Genomic DNA, 16,181 nt, shown 5'->3' with positions numbered 1-16,181 from the left:
ATAAGTGCAAAAAGCACGTATATCGGAAAATACAGATTAACTTTAATCTGTAGTATTGTAGTGGATGGGAGGAAGAAGACTGGAGCCTCAAAACTACGTTTTAGGCTCGGGTTATATTCCTATCGATTGAGAACCAGTTATTAATCTGTTATATCCCACTGAAAGGGAAATTTTAGGGTTAACAGTGCAATATGGGTGCTGTGGGGGGTAGTTCTTCTATTGCGAAAACGTCGATTTTAATAAAAAATGATAGTTTCCAAAATTGATCCATCAAAAGCTGTACTTTATCCTGAAAAGGGGGGGGATAAACGCCCTAGTATCAAGGATAATTCTATTTTGCTGTGGAAAGCAAACTCTCTTTACAAAAAAAATAAATAATAACAGTACAATCGCTAATTATTTCGAAAAGGGTAAAAAGTTAGACAGAAAATGGGTTAATAATTGGGCAGTGACTTGACCAGATAAATCCATGCTGTAAAATTCCCAAAAAAGGCTTCACACATGTATCTAGGTTCTTAATAAATGTCCTTCTTTTGCCAGAAATCCCAAGAAACCATGGGGAAATTAAACGAATCGCAAAATTTCGGAGGGCCCAGCCCGAAACCCCCCCCCCCTGCGTACGTGTCAGGGTTTGCCCCTTTACCAACCTCGGTCTCCACGCCAGAGTTCAAATTTTGTTCCAATTCTTTAAGAATGACCGCTGAAACACAAATGCCGTTTAATTAGAATAAATAGCTCTTTTTAAAGTTCTATAATATGAAAAAAACTTCATTTTCTTAAAGAGTTAAAGAGGCTGCGTCCCAAAGTCGAACCTTAAAACGTACAGGAATTAGAAGAGGCAGTTGGGGGGCTGCCGCCCCCCAAACCCCCCGCTTTTAAGGACTCCTTTGTACAGGTTTTTTTTTGGTGGGGGGACTTCATTGTTACTAATTACTAGTTTCGGCGCAATGGTTCTCCTGTCCTCTTGTGTTTAACATTTTTCGAAGTTATTCCATTATTCCTTCATTTCAATTTTTTGTTAATTGAAAGAGGGCCTTTCTGAAGCCGACCAAGAGCGGGGGGTTAGCAAAAAAACAAAAAACCTGTACAAAAGAGTCTTTAAAAGCGGGGGGCTCGGGGGGCGGCAGCCCCCCAACTGCCTCTTCTAATTCCTGTACGTTTTAAGGTTCGACTTTGGGACGCAGCCTCTTTAACTCTTTAAGAAAACGAAGTTTTTTTCATATTATTTCTGTACGTTTTTCTACAATCCAAGGTGGATGTAATTTAATAATTCCTGTACTCCTCGTACAGGAATTAGGAGAGGAAGTTGGGTGGCTGCCGCCCCCCAACCCCCCCCCCCCCGCTTTTAAATCATTGTATAAAATAGAAAAAAAAATAGATAGAATGACCGAAATGTTTCTTTTGCTCATAAGAAGCTAATATTCTGTTACCTCTCAAATGATAAGCTGTCCAGGTGTTATCAAAATTATACACTTTTATTTTGATGTTGTGAAAAAAACCGCCCGTAAGGGACTTGAACCCTTGACCCGAGGATTAAAAGTCCTACGCTTTACCGACTGAGCTAACCACTTGTACGTGCGTAAATATAACTTCTAAATAACTTTTAAAAATTTTAAATTAACATGGGGGGCTCTTATGGAGAAATGCATTAATAAAGTAGCTAATGCGTGGTTTCTGGAAAACAGGGAAGGAGTTACCGGATCGAGCTGAAATTTCGCGGATAAGCTCCTGGGCCGTAGGGGACCTTAACTTTAGAATTTCAGCCCGATCGGACAACGTTAAAAGGGGGTGGGGTTGGGGGGTCGAAACTTTCGGGGGGCTAAGATTTTCCTACGAAACTTTCCAGGAAAATTACTCGGAGAATTCTGCATCGAATGAGTCCTTGTACATCCAGATCCGATGTCGGCTGTGACCTGTAGGTGTCGAGGAAAAAAAAGAAAATGAACATTAAGTGGCTATGCGTGGTTCCTGGAAAACAGGGAAGGAGTTATCGGATCGAGCTGAAATTTCGCGGATAAGCTCCTGGGTCCTAGGGGACCTTAACTTGTGAATTTCAGCCTGATCGGACAACGTTAAAGGGGGGCTGGGGTTGACGGGTCGAAACTTTCGGCCAGATTTTCTCCATGAAGGAAAAGTTGGAGGGGGATGAAATTTGGCAGGTTTTCTTAGTTGGAGCTCGGGCTACGAAATACATCCCTCCCCATCCCTCTGCGACCACTGGAACCGAAGATCGCTTAACATCGTCGTGGTTCGCCTCTTTATAGAGGCACGAGTGTGCCTCCTTGATAAGTAATTTAGTGTACAGAGCGAGATATTGAGAAGGGGGTGGATCCTCTCATATACGTAATAATTTCTGTTCGATTTAAGTTTGAATGTTCGATTTAAGTTTTAATGTTGCTCCTTACTTTCAGCTAAAAAAAATAGTTTTTTTCTGATCGTTTCTTAAATAATGTTGGGACTCCCCCCCCCCTACAATGGACATCTTTCTTCCCCATGCAGAACTAGTTCGTGGAAAGATTCTCCCAGGTAACCACCTCCCGGACCCCGGCCCACCAGAAAAAATCAGCCGTGAAAACTTCTGTATACATCCCGATAACCATTACTGTATGTTAACAATAATCAAAGTTCATAGCTTGAAACCCTTCCCCCGGGAGCTGTGGAGGATTAAGTCGTCCTCAAAGACATAGCTATTAGAATTTTAGACTATGCGGAAGAAAATAGCTATCTCAAAATTATCATCCGGTGACTTTGGCAAAAAAATGAGCGTGAGAGGGGGCCCTCCAATTTTTTTATTCACTTTAATTTTTCTTCGATTAAGCCCTCTCGTAATATTCTAGAACCAGTGAGTCAATACTCTTACCCCTGGGCAAAAAACAAAAATAAACGACAAATAAACACGCATCCACAATTTTTACAAGGTGGACAAGATTCATGAACAGATTTTTTTTATTATAAATTTTTTTTTATTATAATTTTATATATATATAGCCTATATATATATGTATCTATAATTTTATATATGATTTATAGTAAATCATTTTTTTCTTTTTTTTTTAACAGATTCATGAAGGAAGCGTAAATCATTCCAACTAAGCACATAAATAATAGTACTATTTTACAGGGAAATACCACAATTATTAATATTTTTGCTTCATGAAGGTTCATGATTTGCTTCATGAAGGAAGCGTAAATCATTCTACTAGGCACATAAATAATAGTACTATTTTACAGGGAAATACCACAATTATAAATATTTTTGCTTAATTTCTTTTTTCAAATTCCGACAATAAAGGAAAAGTTTAATTTAAAAAGTTCCGACTGTTTTTGTTTGTATTGTTTTCTTTTTTTAACAATACAACACATCAATCGCAATCTTTGCAAAAGCAAAAAAGGAGAAACACAGATTACCTAGAAATGACACGCTAGCTTCTGAGCAGAAATTGTTCGCTCAGGTAGAGCAGTTCCCTGAATATACGCTAAAAGTTATGATTTTTATGTTTTTATGATTTTTATGTTTGTTTTTAAGCAAAACTCGAAAACATACTGCAGAAAGGGGGACATTTCTCCGGTTTAAAATAATTCCTTTTTGACTGGAACGTATAATAAACTTTCAGATAGCCTAGGATCGAAATAAATAAAAGCGGTTTGTTTCAACTTTGCCTCCCCCCCCCCACATCTCAAAAAAATTACAATGCCATTTTCATTTTTTTTTAAACATAATGCTAAAATAAAGTAAAATTTGTTTTTATTAGGATACAAATTTGACACAAAAGCCTCAAAATTTCAGTACCTTTGGCTTTTTGAAATACATGACTATAAGTAATAAAAGCCTTTGTTTCGAAAAAAGAGATAAAAAAAATGCATCCAAGTTCCTTTGACTCTTCTTTTGTTGAAAACTGTTGTTCTAAAGGGATTCTGTTTAAAAAGCATAAAAAAAAAGAAATTCTGAGATGCTTGTTTTTTGAAGCCTCCTTGTCCACCTCATATCCTCCCTGTACTACTATCAAAGGAGATTTAGATATCAAAATCTACAAGGCAGAAATTCTTTACTTACTTATTCATATAAATCTAATGATTGTAAATGTGTCAAACATCACTAGAGATTTAGATATCAAAATCTAAAAGGCATACATTCTTTCCTTACTTATTCATATAAATCTAATGATTGTAATTGTGTCAATTTTTTTCACAATTAGGCTAATTTGTGCTTTCTATTGTTGGATATTAAGCAAAATTGAAAATATACTGTAGAAAGGGACATTTCTCAGGTTGCAAATAATTTTGTTTTAAGTGTTATGTATATTGAACTTTTCTATAGGCTGTGATTAAAACAAATAAAAACGGGTCACTTTCGCTCCCAACCCTCCGCATCTCGGAAACCTTTCAATGTTATTCTTGTCTTTTTAAATATAAATTTAGAATAAAATGAAATTTATTTTCATTAAAATACGAGTTTGACACTTTAAGCCTCAAATTTAGGTGTCGTTTCTTATTGCTTTATCTTCTGTGTTTTTAGCTGGAGTTTCGGAATTAATTTGAATACGATTTTGCAAACACACATGCATCTATGTTACATTATCTGAAAGCTCTTGTACTGGATTTCACTAATAAAAAGTAAAAAGTGGACATCGAGGATATAAATTCCTAGCAAAAAGGTGTTTATTGAGATTGAACACTAGTTTTGACGGATTTCCACTGTTCTCTGCCCATTTGCTGGCAAATTAGCACAAATGAAGCGCTAAAAAAAATGTCTACTTGTATAAAAATGACCTGTCTATCCTTTAGTATAGGTTTCATACCCCAAAAGCTGACCTCCTAGTCGAAAATTTGAATAAAACCATTCCAAACAAACACAAGCACGGCCGAAATTCCTTAGCTCGCGCACAGAGAATAATGTTAACCCGGGTACGGCGGTTTCCAAAGTACAATTGTAAAACTTTGAAAATAAACATGTATTGGATATTTAGTCGCACTAGTGATACAGAGAAGTTAGAAAAGAATTGGAAATGTCTGAAGTTGAAGCTCAAGTGGCACCAACATCTGTAGAATCCCAGAGCATGGCTTCACCAGCCAAGAAGGAAAAGAAAGCAAAGGCTCCAAAACCAGCTAAGGTTGCAAAACCTAAAGGGGATAAAAAAGCCAAGGCACCAGCAAACCACCCAAAATACACCGAAATGATCACCAAATCCATTGCTGACCTGAAAGAACGCGGGGGATCTAGCCGTCAGGCCATTCTCAAATACATAATGGCCAATTTTCAGGTTGGCAATGGTGCCAAAGTTGTGAATATGCATCTTAAGCAAGCTTTGAAGCGCTGCCTTGCAAATGGAATTGTTATAAATCCCAAAGGTACTGGCGTAACTGGTTCTTTCAAGCTTGCAAAGCCTATCAAGGCCGAAAACCCCAAGGCTGGAAAGCCTACCAAGCCCACAGCTAAGAAGACCTCAGTCAAGAAAACAGCCAAACCTACTGCAATTAAAAAGTCAACTTCATCCAAAAAGGCTATCAAGCCAATGGCTGGTAGCAAGAAACCTGTAAAGACTTTCAAGAAACCCACTGTTGCCAAAAAAGCAGTAGCAGCAAAGAAGTCGACACCTAAGAAGGGGCCATCAGTCAAGAAAGCTCCCGCCAAGAAAGTGGCATCTAAAAAGTCAGTGGCTAAGAAACCAGCTAAAAAGTAATGTGTGCAATAGGTCTATCCTACAGTATCAAACAGCCCTTTTCAGGGCTATCAAAGCAAATGCTCGAAACTCTGTTCAGAAAGTTATAATGCTATTAATTTGACATTTTGACTGTCTACTTTTCCCTTTCAAGTATAATTTAGCTGTTGTTTGAGCCCAAAACACGTTGTATAATAGTTACTTTTGCATTCTAGTGCTATTGCTGTCTAAAAAACACCATCTTAGACTAGATTTTACGGCTGAAGTCTTTGATTAAAGTCAGTCGTTTGTGCGGCGCTCTTGAAGGAGCAAGTACATTGGTGTCATTGATGCTACTGAAAGAGAAAGACAGTTGAACTGTACAATGGAGCTGAGGCCGAAAACATTTGAAGGGACTTTGGACATAGACCAATCAAAGACTAACTTTAAAGTTAGTCTTTAAGACAGTTGCTTAGGCGGCGCTATTGAAGGAACAAGTAGACTTTTGCTATTGAAAGACCAAGGCAACTTGAACTGTAGAAAGGAGTTGGGCCCGAAAACATATGAAGAGGATTTGGACATGGACAAATCAAAGACTAACTTTAAAGTAAAGTCTTTGATTTAAGTCAGCTGTTTACGCGGCGCTATTGAAGGAACGAGCAAATTTTTGGTCTAGATGCTACTGAAAGACAAAAGTAGTTGAACTGTACAATGGAGTTGAGCCCAAAAATATATGAAGACGGTTTGGAACCCATTCCGGCAGAGGAGAATTAACCATTTAAAACTGTCTGTTTCTTGGTGGCTTTCAACTTGATTTAGTTGCTGGAATGGTCAACTAAAATATCTTGGGGGCTTATAATGTCACTTTGGTTACAATTTTTGACTTTATTTATTGGCTTAAATAAAGGTGAGTCAACTGTTGTGGCTGTTCAATTTTCGCCTTCATTTATTTGCTTATCATCCAAGCCAAAACAGTTGACTCGCATTTATTTATTACCGATAGATGGAATCAGGGAAATGTCCAATTTAGTCTCTCTTTTTTCTCTTATATAAAATATAATCACCTTGGTGTTGTTAGAATAAGGAAACGAGTTTGTTAAAGAATATCATTTTACTTTGAATAAAAAGAAATCATAATAAAAACACAAAAAGAAAAAAAAGATGCCAACAGCACCCGGTGTTCCCAGGCGGTCACCCATCCAAGTACTGACCGGGCCCGACGTTGTGTGACTTCCAGGATCTGACGAGACTGGGTACTTTCAACGTGGTATGGCCGTTGGCTGGAAGATTTTGTAACAAAATGAATGTTGATCCACAAACTGAAAAGAAACAAAATGCCTAATTTTAGAGTCATAAAGCAAGGTTTTTAGTAGACAAATATTTAGAAAGAATCAAAATATGTTTATCCATTGTTTTTTGTTTGTTTTTTTTAAACTTTTTTCCTTCTGAAATAAAAACGACAAGTCACCCACAAATGTTTCTACCTTTGATGACTACCCTATGGCTTCCTAGGCTAGTTTAGATTAGTTGAATTAGAGGCTCTTGGTTTATTTTTAAAAACAGTTCCTCAATTTTTGCGTATAATCTATTGGTTTCTTAGCTGAAAATGAGCTTCCTCTCAAGTCCTATGCTTTGTAACGAGATCAATGTAAAAGCAGACTTTATTGCTTGTAACAAAAGGGCAAGCTTGAAATATTTATTCCTGTTTTGTTGGGGTATAATTTAACGATTTTCAAGGAAAATGTTTCCCCCGCCTCCAGTCAATTCTTACGCGTTGTTACTAGGTAGGCAAATGTGAAAGTTTTCCTTTTGACATTCAGTATCCTAAATTTCATAGCTTTGTCCTTTCCAGATGGTCACATGCTATAGAGCAATTCAATTAATTTGTAGCCCTTAAAAGGGCTGTTGGTTAATTTGGGGGTTGGGCCTGGAGCTAAAAATTAGATTCATTTAAGCCTTTGCCGGTTTTTCAGTCTTCTTTGGTAGAAGGACTGCTTGAATATTGGGCAAAACGCCTCCTTGGGCAATGGTGACCCCCGACAGAAGCTTGTTGAGTTCTTCATCGTTTCTAATGGCAAGCTGAAGGTGACGAGGAATGATACGAGTTTTTTTGTTATCTCGTGCAGCATTACCAGCAAGCTCAAGGACCTCGGCAGCCAAATACTCCATCACCGCTGCAAGGTAAACGGGTGCGCCTGCACCAACTCGCTCCGCATAGTTGCCCTTTCTCAGAAGACGGTGGATCCTTCCCACTGGGAATTGGAGACCTGCCCTGTTTGAACGGGACTTTGCCTTTCCCTTCACTTTTCCACCCTTTCCTCTTCCTGACATGGTTTCTAGGTTACGAAATTCCTTTAGATTCTTTAATCACGAACAAATTGGAAATGATGTCTGTTTTTGAATGCGCAAACAATTTATACTCCAGCCAGCGAACTGAGTTCCTCTGAGAAAAGAATTGCGCGCGAACTGTAGTTGGTATATAAACGGGTCGAGTTTTGGAAACGCTATTCATTTGATTATTGGATTCTGTTAAGGAATCTATTAACGATGGCTCCAAAAACTTCAGGAAAAGCAGCAAAGAAAGCTGGTAAGGCGCAGAAAAACATTAGTAAAACTGATAAGAAAAGGAAACGAAAGAGGAAGGAAAGCTACGCCATTTACATTTACAAAGTTCTCAAGCAAGTGCATCCCGACACTGGTGTTTCTAGCAAGGCAATGAGCATCATGAATAGCTTTGTCAACGATATCTTTGAAAGGATTGCTGCGGAAGCCTCTCGTCTAGCTCACTACAACAAGAGGTCCACCATCACTAGCAGAGAGGTTCAAACTGCTGTGAGGCTGCTCCTACCCGGAGAACTTGCCAAGCATGCTGTTAGTGAAGGCACTAAAGCTGTAACAAAATACACAAGCTCCAAATAAGAGGTGTTTTCCCTGTCTATTAGCGCCCAAACAGCCCTTTTAAGGGCTACCACCTTATTCTAAATGCTCTGCTCTCAAATTGCTTTTACTGTTCCTGGCTTTGATTTGCGAAATTTCAGGTAAACAAGAACCCATACTAAACCCTAATACGAAAAAAAAAAAACAAACGAAAGTCCCCTGTTTCAAAGGCAACGCTCAATTTGCTTGTTGTATACAAAGTAATATATTATCGACGTAATAGTCAAAGAGAATTAGAAAACGGGGCCTCCGTCTTTTTCATGACATTCCATCAAAAGCATTTTCATAGGCTTGTTGGGTCCCATTGGGAGCTATTCATTTTTTGGGTATTTTTGGATTTATTAGGCTGGCCTAAATTGGCATTTTGACGTGTTTCCTTTTCATTAGATGTTTCGGATCAACAGGCCCTTGACTCATACCTTTTTTGTCACGGAACACTAGGCTGTTTAACGCTATTTTGCGTGTTTGTTTAAACCATCTAGTGGCCCTTAAAAGGGCCGTTGGTTAAGATGCAATTGCATAGAAATTAGGGTACTTAAGCTCTCTCGCCACGGATACGACGGGCAAGTTGAATATCTTTTGGCATGATGGTCACCCTCTTGGCGTGAATGGCACACAAGTTGGTATCCTCAAAAAGTCCAACTAGATACGCCTCGCTGGCTTCTTGTAGGGCCATCACAGCCGAACTCTGGAACCTCAAGTCAGTTTTGAAATCCTGGGCAATCTATCGCACAAGTCTCTGGAAGGGCAATTTCCTTATTAAGAGTTCGGTACTCTTTTGATAACGACGAATCTCTCTCAGGGCTACGGTTCCGGGCCTGTATCTGTGTGGTTTTTTTACCCCACCAGTAGCAGGAGCCGACTTACGTGCAGCCTTGGTCGCAAGCTGCTTCCTAGGTGCCTTTCCACCAGTTGATTTTCTCGCAGTTTGTTTTGTCCTAGCCATGTTGATAGATTGCCTCTCTTGAAAAGAATGAACAAAGGAACAGATATCTAGTGTCTATATTTATATGGAGCGCCAGCCGCGCGATAGAGTAACAATTTGTGGGGAAAGCCTTTGGTAATATAAATTAAACGGGCTTTCAAGAAAACTTGTTAGTTTGTCAAAAACTTTACAGCTGATTGCTACGGTATCGTATTAAATATGACAGGAAGAGGAAAAGGAGGAAAGGGGCTTGGAAAAGGAGGCGCAAAACGTCATCGCAAAGTTCTTCGTGACAATATCCAGGGTATCACAAAGCCAGCAATTAGAAGACTGGCCCGCCGTGGTGGTGTAAAACGTATATCTGGCCTAATTTACGAGGAAACCAGAGGTGTTCTTAAAGTTTTTCTAGAAAATGTTATTCGCGATGCTGTCACCTACACCAGAACATGCCAAGAGAAAGACTGTAACTGCTATGGATGTAGTCTACGCTCTGAAGCGTCAAGGTCGTACATTGTATGGCTTTGGTGGTTAATGATTTCCAAATGCCTCTTGAACTGTTCCCCTACCCAACGGCCTTTTTAAAGGCCAACAAATCTTTAAACACTTTCTAGCCCCGGTTCTATGAGCCTTTTTTATATTGTGCATTTAAAATGTCGGTAAATACTTTTTTTTTTCTTTTCGTCTCAGGTGCAATATCTGATTCGTATTCTGCAAACAATTACCATTGCTATTTTATTGTATTTAGCTTTTCCTTGCATATTTGAATAAAGTTGTTTATTCTCATCATGGGATTATTCAAGGAAATAGTTGTTGCTATTCAACTGCACAAGCCTATTCTATCATGTTGGAATGAAGATAGTAGGAACGGAGGAAAATGTGTTCCTACTCTTACTAAATTGCCGCTGGACCTTATAGTTTGGACACAAGTATATTATTGCATTAGTTATTTGCAGTTAATAAACAAGTATGAAAAGCTGGCAACAGTTTAGATAGCAAATGAATTTCCTTGTAAACTGACTCTGAGAATGAAGCCCAAAATCATGAGTTTCAAACCATAACAAAAGGCATCCGATGGACTTTAATTTACTACTACTACTAATAACTCACTGCAGCACCAAGCCGCCTGAGGCCAACACAGCTACGCACGCTCCTTCTCCAACCTAATCTATTTAAAGCCTCCCTCTTTATACCCTCCCCAGGAAATTCCCATTTCCTTTAAATCTTTATTTATGAAATCACTCCCAACCCAGACAAGGACGACCTGCTTTCCGTGTAGCCCCAGAGAGGTTGGCCAAAAAGGACAATCTTCGGTAATCTGTCATCCTTCATCCGTAGAACGGGGGCCTAGCCATCTCAACCTTTCTTTCATTATAGCCCCAGAAAGCGGGATTGAACCACACTTTTCGTACAACCTACTGTTTGAAATACGGTCAGTCAGCCGGGTACCCAGAACAATCCGTAGGCAATTTCTCTGGAAAGCATCTAGTAAATTTTCATCTGCTTTTCGGAGTGCCCATGCTTCAGAGCCATATTTGACCACTGTCATCACTGTAGCTTTCAATATTCTAATCTTGGTTTGTAGACTTATCTTTCTATTCTTTCAAACTTTTTTTAACTGTGAAAAAAACACCCTGGGCCCTAGCTATTCTACTTTTAACATCTTCACTGCTCCCACCATCTTTACTAATAATACTACCTAGGTAACTGAAGCTCCCAACCTTTTCGTTACCTAATGTCAACTGTTCATCTTCACTTATTCCTATAGCCTTAGTGATTTAGTCTTCTTAACATTAATTTTCAAGCCTATTTTAGCACCCTGAACTCGTAAAACCTCTAAAAATTCATTCATTTTGCTCACACTTTCATCTAATATACTTAAATCATCAGCATAATCTAAGTCCAGGAGCGTTCTTCCTCCCCATTTGATTCCATGGTCTCCAATTGCCTTTCCTGTGCTCCTTAAGACGAAGTCCATCAAAATGATACATATAAAGGGGGATAGAACACAACCCTGCTCTTTAATTTAGAGGTCGAAAAACAACAGCAAACGGACTTTTAGCTGGTAGTCACCGTTGAAATATATTGCATTTCAATGCTAAGCATTGAACATATTAGTTTGTTCCAACACTGCTTTTGGTCTTTTGAAATAAAAGACGCCATAAGCCTATAAAAATGATTTTATTTGTGGATTACATAGCAGTTATTTGTGATAATATTTTATTTGTGATCATATAACAACAGTTTGTTTTGCGTTTTTAACTTTTGCAAAAAATTTTTGCCATTTGTCAGTTAACTTTTGAGTTTTTTTTGGTTTTTGTTTTTTAATTTAATTTATGATTTTTATGTTTGTTTTTAAGCAAAACTCGAAAACATACTGCAGAAAGGGGGACATTTCTCCGGTTTAAAATAATTCCTTTTTGACTGGAACGTATAATAAACTTTCAGATAGCCTAGGATCGAAATAAATAAAAGCGGTTTGTTTCAACTTTGCCTCCCCCCCCCCCACATCTCAAAAAAATTACAATGCCATTTTCATTTTTTTTTAAACATAATGCTAAAATAAAGTAAAATTTGTTTTTATTAGGATACAAATTTGACACAAAAGCCTCAAAATTTCAGTACCTTTGGCTTTTTGAAATACATGACTATAAGTAATAAAAGCCTTTGTTTCGAAAAAAGAGATAAAAAAAATGCATCCAAGTTCCTTTGACTCTTCTTTTGTTGAAAACTGTTGTTCTAAAGGGATTCTGTTTAAAAAGCATAAAAAAAAAGAAATTCTGAGATGCTTGTTTTTTGAAGCCTCCTTGTCCACCTCATATCCTCCCTGTACTACTATCAAAGGAGATTTAGATATCAAAATCTACAAGGCAGAAATTCTTTACTTACTTATTCATATAAATCTAATGATTGTAAATGTGTCAAACATCACTAGAGATTTAGATATCAAAATCTAAAAGGCATACATTCTTTCCTTACTTATTCATATAAATCTAATGATTGTAATTGTGTCAATTTTTTTCACAATTAGGCTAATTTGTGCTTTCTATTGTTGGATATTAAGCAAAATTGAAAATATACTGTAGAAAGGGACATTTCTCAGGTTGCAAATAATTTTGTTTTAAGTGTTATGTATATTGAACTTTTCTATAGGCTGTGATTAAAACAAATAAAAACGGGTCACTTTCGCTCCCAACCCTCCGCATCTCGGAAACCTTTCAATGTTATTCTTGTCTTTTTAAATATAAATTTAGAATAAAATGAAATTTATTTTCATTAAAATACGAGTTTGACACTTTAAGCCTCAAATTTAGGTGTCGTTTCTTATTGCTTTATCTTCTGTGTTTTTAGCTGGAGTTTCGGAATTAATTTGAATACGATTTTGCAAACACACATGCATCTATGTTACATTATCTGAAAGCTCTTGTACTGGATTTCACTAATAAAAAGTAAAAAGTGGACATCGAGGATATAAATTCCTAGCAAAAAGGTGTTTATTGAGATTGAACACTAGTTTTGACGGATTTCCACTGTTCTCTGCCCATTTGCTGGCAAATTAGCACAAATGAAGCGCTAAAAAAAATGTCTACTTGTAGAAAAATGACCTGTCTATCCTTTAGTATAGGTTTCATACCCCAAAAGCTTACCTCCTAGTCGAAAATTTGAATAAAGCCATTACAAACAAACACAAGCACGGCCGAAATTCCTTAGCTCGCGCACAAAGAATAATGTTAACCCGGGTACGGCGGTTTCCAAAGTACAATTGTAAAACTTTGAAAATAAACATGTATTGGATATTTAGTCGCACTAGTGATACAGAGAAGTTAGAAAAGAATTGGAAATGTCTGAAGTTGAAGCTCAAGTGGCACCAACATCTGTAGAATCCCAGAGCATGGCTTCACCAGCCAAGAAGGAAAAGAAAGCAAAGGCTCCAAAACCAGCTAAGGTTGCAAAACCTAAAGGGGATAAAAAAGCCAAGGCACCAGCAAACCACCCAAAATACACCGAAATGATCACCAAATCCATTGCTGACCTGAAAGAACGCGGGGGATCTAGCCGTCAGGCCATTCTCAAATACATAATGGCCAATTTTCAGGTTGGCAATGATGCCAAAGTTGTGAATATGCATCTTAAGCAAGCTTTGAAGCGCTGCCTTGCAAATGGAATTGTTATAAATCCCAAAGGTACTGGCGTAACTGGTTCTTTCAAGCTTGCAAAGCCTATCAAGGCCGAAAACCCCAAGGCTGGAAAGCCTACCAAGCCCACAGCTAAGAAGACCTCAGTCAAGAAAACAGCCAAACCTACTGCAATTAAAAAGTCAACTTCATCCAAAAAGGCTATCAAGCCAATGGCTGGTAGCAAGAAACCTGTAAAGACTTTCAAGAAACCCACTGTTGCCAAAAAAGCAGTAGCAGCAAAGAAGTCGACACCTAAGAAGGGGCCATCAGTCAAGAAAGCTCCCGCCAAGAAAGTGGCATCTAAAAAGTCAGTGGCTAAGAAACCAGCTAAAAAGTAATGTGTGCAATAGGTCTATCCTACAGTATCAAACAGCCCTTTTCAGGGCTATCAAAGCAAATGCTCGAAACTCTGTTCAGAAAGTTATAATGCTATTAATTTGACATTTTGACTTGTCTACTTTTCCCTTTCAAGTATAATTTAGCTGTTGTTTGAGCCCAAAACACGTTGTATAATAGTTACTTTTGCATTCTAGTGCTATTGCTGTCTAAAAAACACCATCTTAGACCAGATTTTACGGCTGAAGTCTTTGATTAAAGTCAGTCGTTTGTGCGGCGCTCTTGAAGGAGCAAGTACATTGGTGTCATTGATGCTACTGAAAGAGAAAGACAGTTGAACTGTATAATGGAGCTGAGGCCGAAAACATTTGAAGGGACTTTGGACATAGACCAATCAAAGACTAACTTTAAAGTTAGTCTTTAAGACAGTTGCTTAGGCGGCGCTATTGAAGGAACAAGTAGACTTTTGCTATTGAAAGACCAAGGCAACTTGAACTGTAGAAAGGAGTTGGGCCCGAAAACATATGAAGAGGATTTGGACATGGACAAATCAAAGACTAACTTTAAAGTAAAGTCTTTGATTTAAGTCAGCTGTTTACGCGGCGCTATTGAAGGAACGAGCAAATTTTTGGTCTAGATGCTACTGAAAGACAAAAGTAGTTGAACTGTACAATGGAGTTGAGCCCAAAAATATATGAAGACGGTTTGGAACCCATTCCGGCAGAGGAGAATTAACCATTTAAAACTGTCTGTTTCTTGGTGGCTTTCAACTTGATTTAGTTGCTGGAAAGGCCAACAAATCTTTAAACACTTTCTAGCCCAGGTTCTATGAGCCTTTTTTATATTGTACATTTAAAATGTCGGTAAATACTTTTTTTTTTCTTTTCGTCTCAGGTGCAATATCTGATTCGTATTCTGCAAACAAATTACCATTGCTATTTTATTGTATTTAGCTTTTCCTTGCATATTTGAATAAAGTTGTTTATTCTCATCATGGGATTATTCAAGGAAATAGTTGTTGCTATTCAACTGCACAAGCCTATTCTATCATGTTGGAATGAAGATAGTAGGAACGGAGGAAAATGTGTTCCTACTCTTACTAAATTGCCGCTGGACCTTATAGTTTGGACACAAGTATATTATTGCATTAGTTATTTGCAGTTAATAAACAAGTATGAAAAGCTGGCAACAGTTTAGATAGCAAATGAATTTCCTTGTAAACTGACTCTGAGAATGAAGCCCAAAATCATGAGTTTCAAACCATAACAAAAGGCATCCGATGGACTTTAATTTACTACTACTACTAATAACTCACTGCAGCACCAAGCCGCCTGAGGCCAACACAGCTACGCACGCTCCTTCTCCAACCTAATCTATTTAAAGCCTCCCTCTTTATACCCTCCCAGGAAATTCCCATTTCCTTTAAATCTTTATTTATGAAATCACTCCCAACCCAGACAAGGACGACCTGCTTTCCGTGTAGCCCCAGAGAGGTTGGCCAAAAAGGACAATCTTCGGTAATCTGTCATCCTTCATCCGTAGAACGGGGCCTAGCCATCTCAACCTTTCTTTCATTATAGCCCCAGAAAGCGGGATTGAACCACACTTTTCGTACAACCTACTGTTTGAAATACGGTCAGTCAGCCGGGTACCCAGAACAATCCGTAGGCAATTTCTCTGGAAAACATCTAGTAAATTTTCATCTGCTTTTCGGAGTGCCCATGCTTCAGAGCCATATTTGACCACTGTCATCACTGTAGCTTTCAATATTCTAATCTTGGTTTGTAGACTTATCTTTCTATTCTTTCAAACTTTTTTTAACTGTGAAAAAACACCCTGGGCCCTAACTATTCTACTTTTAACATCTTCACTGCTCCCACCATCTTTACTAATAATACTACCTAGGTAACTGAAGCTCCCAACCTTTTCGTTACCTAATGTCAACTGTTCATCTTCACTTATTCCTATAGCCTTAGTGATTTAGTCTTCTTAACATTAATTTTCAAGCCTATTTTAGCACCCTGAACTCGTAAAACCTCTAAAAATTCATTCATTTTGCTCACACTTTCATCTAATATGCTTAAATCATCAGCATAATCTAAGTCCAGGAGCGTTCTTCCTCCCCATTTGATTCCATGGTCTCCAATTGCCTTTCCTGTGCTCCTTAAG

General features: G+C 38.1%; 5 protein-coding genes and 1 non-coding gene across 6 annotated transcripts; 4 read left to right on the top strand and 2 right to left on the bottom strand.

Moving 5' to 3' along the window:
* Positions 1–4,987: 4,987 nt before the first annotated feature.
* LOC136034134 (histone H1-delta-like) lies at positions 4,988–5,705 on the top strand. The gene has a single exon (XM_065715299.1). The coding sequence runs from the start codon at positions 5,007–5,009 to the stop codon at positions 5,679–5,681; it is 675 nt and encodes a 224-aa protein (XP_065571371.1). The 5' UTR covers positions 4,988–5,006; the 3' UTR covers positions 5,682–5,705.
* Positions 5,706–6,801: 1,096 nt separating this feature from the next.
* Positions 6,802–6,920, bottom strand: LOC136024579 (5S ribosomal RNA). Its single transcript, XR_010616847.1, has one exon. It is a non-coding gene; the product is annotated as a 5S ribosomal RNA (ribosomal RNA).
* Positions 6,921–7,589: 669 nt separating this feature from the next.
* Positions 7,590–7,970, bottom strand: LOC136024576 (histone H2A). The gene has a single exon (XM_065700035.1). It carries the CDS (start codon positions 7,968–7,970, stop codon positions 7,590–7,592), a length of 381 nt encoding a protein of 126 aa, XP_065556107.1.
* Positions 7,971–8,180: 210 nt separating this feature from the next.
* Positions 8,181–8,603, top strand: LOC136035908 (histone H2B). Its single transcript, XM_065717841.1, has one exon. It carries the CDS (start codon positions 8,187–8,189, stop codon positions 8,556–8,558), a length of 372 nt encoding a protein of 123 aa, XP_065573913.1. The 5' UTR covers positions 8,181–8,186; the 3' UTR covers positions 8,559–8,603.
* Positions 8,604–9,620: 1,017 nt separating this feature from the next.
* LOC136035956 (histone H4-like) lies at positions 9,621–10,211 on the top strand. The gene is given in 2 exon segments (XM_065717846.1): positions 9,621–9,942; positions 9,944–10,211. Coding segments are annotated over 2 exon segments (312 nt in total). The 5' UTR covers positions 9,621–9,720; the 3' UTR covers positions 10,034–10,211.
* Positions 10,212–13,307: 3,096 nt separating this feature from the next.
* Positions 13,308–14,038, top strand: LOC136035872 (histone H1-delta-like). Its single transcript, XM_065717834.1, has one exon. It carries the CDS (start codon positions 13,340–13,342, stop codon positions 14,012–14,014), a length of 675 nt encoding a protein of 224 aa, XP_065573906.1. The 5' UTR covers positions 13,308–13,339; the 3' UTR covers positions 14,015–14,038.
* The last annotated feature ends 2,143 nt before the right edge of the window (positions 14,039–16,181 follow it).

This window comes from Artemia franciscana, chromosome 2 (genome assembly GCF_032884065.1).
Source record: "Artemia franciscana chromosome 2, ASM3288406v1, whole genome shotgun sequence".
In the NCBI taxonomy this organism is placed as follows: domain Eukaryota; kingdom Metazoa; phylum Arthropoda; class Branchiopoda; order Anostraca; family Artemiidae; genus Artemia; species Artemia franciscana.
This window is presented reverse-complemented; position numbering and strand designations above follow the sequence as displayed.